Source organism: Herpailurus yagouaroundi, unplaced genomic scaffold (assembly GCF_014898765.1).
Source record: "Herpailurus yagouaroundi ecotype Mexico unplaced genomic scaffold, PumYag 28, whole genome shotgun sequence".
Lineage (NCBI taxonomy): Eukaryota > Metazoa > Chordata > Mammalia > Carnivora > Felidae > Herpailurus > Herpailurus yagouaroundi.
Window position 1 is genome coordinate 99,865,310 of NW_024412376.1, and position 6,640 is coordinate 99,871,949.

The 6,640-nt window shown below is 40.8% G+C and overlaps 1 protein-coding gene across 2 annotated transcripts in view; it reads left to right on the forward strand.

Annotated features, from left to right (window-relative positions):
- The window catches only part of HPSE (heparanase), a 39,972-nt gene that overhangs the window by 18,549 nt on the left and 14,783 nt on the right, over window positions 1-6,640 (forward strand). For both annotated transcript variants that reach the window (XM_040479523.1, XM_040479524.1), the window contains exons 4-6: window positions 3,250-3,423; window positions 5,645-5,813; window positions 6,141-6,188. In XM_040479523.1, the coding sequence (XP_040335457.1) occupies window positions 3,250-3,423; window positions 5,645-5,813; window positions 6,141-6,188 (391 nt within the window). The remainder of the gene's footprint in view (window positions 1-3,249; window positions 3,424-5,644; window positions 5,814-6,140; window positions 6,189-6,640) is intronic.

Consider the following 6,640-nt stretch of genomic DNA (forward strand, 5'->3'; position numbering starts at 1 on the left):
TTAATTTTTTTTCAACATTTTTTATTTATTTTTGGGACAGAGAGAGACAGAGCATGAACGGGGGAGGGGCAGAGAGAGAGGGAGACACAGAATCGGAAACAGGCTCCAGGCTCTGAGCCATCAGCCCAGAGCCTGACGCGGGTCTTTCAGTGCCAGCTTTTAATGTGCCATTTAGATTATCTTTGTCCCAGGGGTCTTTCTACCCCTCATAAAGTAAGAGACAAGAGACTGGGTAATGATTGGGAATTAGAAAATTAACTGTGAGTTTTCTTATTCTTATTTTGAGGAGGGAGTAGGCTGGGTGGTGTTTTGGTTGGTTTTATTTTTAAGAGTAGAGTCTAACTGAGTAATATACAGCCCATATTCTAGGAAATGTTACTATTCTGTTGTAGGAGGTGTACAATAGAATTTTAAGCTATGTAAATTCCAATTGCATTTGGAAAAAGGAAATAGAAAAAGAGTAAAGCATAAGTTGAATAAATACTCCAAAATGCAAACATTCCAGGCTTTGTGGAAATGCCATAGAGGGAGTATGTAATAACAGTGCCTAATATGTATAAGGGCTTTTTATGATTTACAAAGAGTTTTCACATATGTTGTCTCAACCTCAATTTTGTGAGTAGGCACACGATGGTGCTAGTTCCAGGATCGTGGATGCATAGCTGAGGCTTATGCAGGGCAAAGGCGTCACCTCGTTGTACAATCTGTAAGTGGGAGAGCAGGGCTGGAACTCAGGTGTTAGGATTCCTGATCCAGGAAACTTTCTGCCACATGATTTTGCAATACACAAGTCTAACATGGGGCCGTGACCAAGACAGTCAAGTCACCCCTTGACAACAGGCTCTCGTAATGGCACTGCCACCAAATAGCCATGTGTATTGGGCAAAGCACTTCATTTCTTTGGTGCCAGTTTCCTCAGAGAAAAATGGGGGTGGAGGTTTGGGAAGAAGTCAATAACCCTGGAGGCTCTGTGTTGGCCCAAAGTGTGGCTCAAGATCCAGTGGAATGCTGGGCCACAGGACAGGAGAGCTTTTCAGCCCCTGTTGTCCGTAACTCCTTGATGATGGGCAGCAGTCCTGTGGAAGTGGGTGACACAGCAAACACCCTAAATAACTCAAACAACTGGCTAGAGCCGTTCTGCCCCCAGCCTTTATCAGCAGTATTCAATTTAGGTTTCATTGTTATGCTGATCCAAGGAATTCACTTAGATTTTTTTTTTAAGTTTATTTATTAGAGAGAGAGAGAGAGAGAGAGAGAGAAGGCATGAGTGGGGAGGGGCAGAGAGAGAAGGAGAAAGAGAGAATCCCAAGCAGGCTCTTCACTGTCGGCACAGAGCCCGATTTGTGGCTTGAACTCACAAACTGAGAGATCATGACCTGAGCTGGAACCAAGACCAAGAGTCAGTCGCTTAACCAACTGAGCTAGCCACGTGCCCCTCACTTAGATGTTTTTAAACTAGGAGAGTTCGAGGGGCGCCTGGGTGGCGCAGTCGGTTAAGCGTCCGACTTCAGCCAGGTCACGATCTCGCGGTCCGTGAGCTCGAGCCCCGTGTCGGGCTCTGGGCTGATGGCTCGGAGCCTGAAGCCTGTTTCCGATTCTGTGTCTCCCTCTCTCTCTGCCCCTCCCCCGTTCATGCTCTGTCTCTCTCTGTCCCAAAAATAAATAAACGTTGAAAAAAAAAATTAAAAAAAAAAAATAAACAAACTAGGAGAGTTCGAGAGTGAATTTCTTTTCAGCAAATGACTCTAACTATACCTGAAAATTACAGACTTCTGCATATGATACCTGACTTAAAGATGATATTCGGACCGACATTGTTGCCACTCTGAAGAAGTGATTTTAGACAAGCTAATGGTTAGAAAAGCAGAGTTCAAAAGTTCCCAAAAGTGTATGGCACTGTAGTGAGTCAGTAAGTTTTTTTTCCACATCTTACTTAGCCCCAAGGAAATACCTAAGTGTTTCAATTACTAAGTTGTTAGGTCCAAACAACCTAATAGTAATAGTTCTCATCGTGTCCAACACGGTTGATATTTCCCTTGTAAATTGTTTATTTATTTTTATTAAACAATTTTTTTAATGTTTATTTTTGAGAGAGAGAGAGAGAGAGGGAGAGAGAGAGAGAGGGAGACAGAACGTGAGCAGGGGAGGGACAAAGAGAGACAGAGAAACAGAATCCGAATCGGGCTCCAGGCTCTGAGCTGTCAGCACAGAGCCTGAAGCGGGGCTCGAATCCACGAACCGTGAGATCATGACCTGAGCAAGAGTCAGAGGCCTAACTGACTGAACCACATAGGTGTCCCTCTTTATTTATTTTTAAAGTTTATTTATTTATTTTGAGAGAGAGAGTGAGTGGGGGAGGGGCAGAGAGAAGGAGAGAAGGAATCCCAAGCAGCCTTCGAACTCAGTGCAAAGCTCCTACACAGGGCTTGAACTCACAAACTGTGAGATCATGACCTGAGCTAAAATCAAGAGTCAGACACTTAACCAACTGAGCCACCCAGGAACCCTGTTTCCCTCATAAGTTTAAAGGCTCCTGTAGTGCCCCTGTGAGTAGGGTTCCTGGTTAACTTTGAATTTCAGATAAGTGAATTTTTTTATTGTAGTTCTCAAATATTGCATAGACCTGCATTAAAAATTACTCATTATTTGTCTGAAGTTCAAATTTAACCAGATGCCTGTATCTTCATTTGCTAAATCTGACAACCATGTGGTGAATGTATTGAGGTTTGCCAGGATCCCTTGGCACATAGTTTGGAAACCACAGATCTATAGCCCTAGGCCAATTTTTAAGTCTAATTTTACTTCTTTAAAATTAATAAATCATATACATGAATTTTCCAAAAAATAATTTTAAATATAGCTAAATTTCCCAAAATATTTTGTGACTGAGTTTGTGAGTAGACATGTTTAAATTATGAGGAGTGGGGCTTATGTTGACTAATGACAGTCTGGCCTGTGCATGAAGTCACCTGAGGTCATTTGAATCAACAAAACCTGAGTGCCAGACCAAAGCTTCTGGTACTTTACATGGTTCAGCACGGAAAGTTGATTCAAAAGCTGAAGTAATTAAGTCATATTAATTTTTAATCTTTTAATTTGCCTGTGCCTTTTTTGTCTCTCACTTATAACTCAGGATTGTAATTCCCTCAATTTTACAACCAAAATGGTAATTCACTGGAGAACAAATCTGGAGGCCTTCATTATTGTGGTGCTGACCTAACCATTAAATTGCCACTATTTTTCTTTTAGGGAGCTCCGTGGATATGTTGTATACTTTTGCAAATTGCTCAGGACTGGACTTGATCTTTGGTCTAAATGCCTTACTACGAACAGCAGACTTGCAGTGGAACAGTTCTAATGCTCAGTTGCTCCTGGATTATTGCTCTTCCAAGAATTATAACATTTCTTGGGAACTAGGCAATGGTAAGTGCCCCCAGGGACATTTCACTAATAAGGAGATTACCCTTTGGCATTAGTTGTTCCTATGTATGACATTCTTTTTAATATTAGCAAATATTCTTCTGGCTTGGCACACTTGCACCCGTGCTCAACAGTGCAACTTTTCTGCTTATGGCAGAAAACTCCTTCATACATCCCAGAGCCTATTGTTAATCCCAGTTTTGTTTTACTTGAGCTGACAACAACTAGTTGGACCCAGAAACTTCCACAGCTCCCAGGTTCACTTGACATTTTTAGGGTCACTGAATCCTATTACGGATGGCAGGCTGGACTCAGCAAAACTGTAAAGCAGGCACTTTGCTTTTACCCCCCTTCCATTTCTTTCTCTGTTTCTCCACCTGTCAGTTTATCTTAGCAACTCCATCCCAACCGTCATGATATGCTTAAGCTAGAAATTCCTAGTATAGAATCCTACCCAGGTCAAGCTCCTGATTGTTTCCTTCCTTCTTCACTTTTTTTGCAAGGAACTTGTAAATTCTAACTAAAGTACTAATGATCAGCCACATTCATTTAAACATATTTATGGTGCTTTTTCCACACATGAGCCAATGGAACTGAAAATAAATGAGAAATGAGATGTAGTGATGTCATGGACACATACTCCATTCCCGGAACAGCTCTGAGCATTTAATAAGTATTATTTTACCTTTATAACCACCCTGCGGTGGATACAATTATGACTTTCATTTTACACATGACCAAAGCAGGCACAAAAATTGAGATAAATAACTGTGTGATGCTGGGCTACCAAGTGGAGGACTTGGGATTTGAACCCAGGTAGTCTGGCTCCTGAGCAAGGTCCCTGCTTTCTTGGGAGATCCATTCTAGAGGAAGGGAAGCAGATCAACAAGAAGGCAAGCAAAGAAATAAGATATATGTCTATAGTGGTGTGTATTATAGTAATGTCTAGAGGCAGATATAGAAATCAGGTTGCTGAGAGTTACTGGCAAATTGAAGCACAGAACATAGAATATAGGGGTAGAGGTAACCATATCTTAGCTGGATGCTGAACAACTTTGACTAATGGCAGCCACGTGGACAATGGGTCATCTGAACCCATCCTTACACATCTCTATATATCCCTCTCTCCCTACTTTTCTACTGAACCCATTCCCCACCCGTGCTCTTCAGAGTAAGATAAAAGAGCTATGCCATCATGATTTCCTCTTCTTGGGCTCCATTTTGCAAGGAAGAGGTCGTTTTCCAGAGACAAGGAGAAGGGAGAGCCTGGGCAAGTTGTTTTGGGGAAGTAGATTGAACACTTCTGTGTCCCCCTCCCTTGTGTTCAGCATGGCCATTTCTAAGCTCACCTGTACATCTGATTTGTGAATGAACAGTCTTTTTTTTTCAATTTTTTAAAATGTTGATTTATTTTTGAGAGAGAGACAGAGACAGAGAGCAGGGGAAGGGCAGAGAGAGGGAGACACAGAATCTGAAGCAGGCTCCAGGCTCTGAGCTGTCAGCACAGAGCCTGACGTGAGGCTGGAACTCACAGACCTCGAGATCATGACCTGAGCTGAAGTCGGAGGCTTAACCAACTGAGCCACCCAGGTGCCTGTGAATGAACAGTCTTAATAAGGCCTTTAATGGCATTGAGAAATCAATTTTTAAATGTCTTCCCCTCCTACCCAAACTTTTTGTCTTTTTAAAGTAAATTAGTTTATTAAAGACTGGATGTAGACTATTTCCAAAATACCCATTAGTTTAATATCCCCATTAATTAACTTCAAATTGTTTTAGTGCCCTCTCACACTTCAGTTTTGTCATTTAAATTTTTGTTTTACTGAAGTATCTTCTTTATAAAAAGGGAGGTTTTACTATTCTTGCCTTTGGACTCTAAATTTTTGTAATTGGGAAATGTTTTCCTGCTTTTATATGCTGCCATTTTGTTTTTTTTTTTTTTATTTTATTAAAAATTTTTTTTTAACATTTATTTATTTTTGAGACAGAGACAGAGCATGAACAGGGGAGGGTCAGAGAGAGGGAGACACAGAATCTGAAACAGGCTCCAGGCTCTGAGCTGTCAGCACAGAGTCCGACGCGGGGCTCGAACTCACGGACCGCGAGATCATGACCTGAGGTGAAGTCGGCCGCTTAACCGACTGAGCCACCCAGGCGTTTAAATTTTGCTTTTAAATGCAAAAATTCTAGATACGTGATTATTTTGAGAATTGCTGTCTTTCAGAACCTAACAGTTTCCGGAAGAAGGCTGGTATTTTCATCGATGGATTGCAGTTAGGAAAAGATTTTGTCAAGTTGCATAAGCTTCTAGCAAAATCCACTTTCAAAACTGTGAATCTCTATGGTCCTGATATTGGCCAGCCTCGAGGAAAAACTGTCAAGATGCTAACGAGGTAGGAACTAGAGGAAGCAGAACCACTTTTCTTAAAAATAATATTGCTCTCTGGTGGAGAATCCTCATGTTATTAAACCATTTGCTACCTAAGCAAATGTTTTACCAAAAGAGGAAAAGATTGACTGGCTCAGAATACCAAGAATCTGGGGGCAAATGGAACCTACAATATAATTTGTATAAGAATTAGGAAGTTTGTACTTGGCCTGATACTAAAGCAGTAACCAGCCCATTTCTAAGAAATGAAACTCCTGTGCATATATTGTGTACATATATACATTGTGCATATGAGGATTAAGTGAAGATCATAATAGATTTCTTTTTCTAGTTTCCTGAAGGCTGGGGGAGAAGTGATTGATTCAGTTACATGGCACCAGTAAGTATGTTTCCTGCTCTTAGTACTAAGAAACTAATGCTAGTTTTACTTATTACTTAGTTTTCAAAAACATGTTTTCATTTAACTGCTAATGCATAGTTCCAGTAAGAAACAAATAATATCTCAAGCAGCACTGTACTACACACTTAATATTAATAAAACAAAAGTTTTAACTTTATTTTAAATAATGTGGTAGGTTCTATAAGATCAAGGCATACTATCATTTAAATCATGGAGCAGATAAGTAGCTAAGATCAATATGCTTGCCCGTAAGTACCTGCACTGTGACTATGTCTTTTCAAAACAGAGTAACTGATTCCCTTCCATCTTGGTCTTTTCTTACTAGAACAACTCTTCCTCCTCCTCCTCCTCTTCCTCCTCCTCCTCCTCCTCCTCTCCCTCCTCCTTCTTCTTCTTCTTCTTCTTCTTCTTCTTCTTCTTCTTCTTCTTCT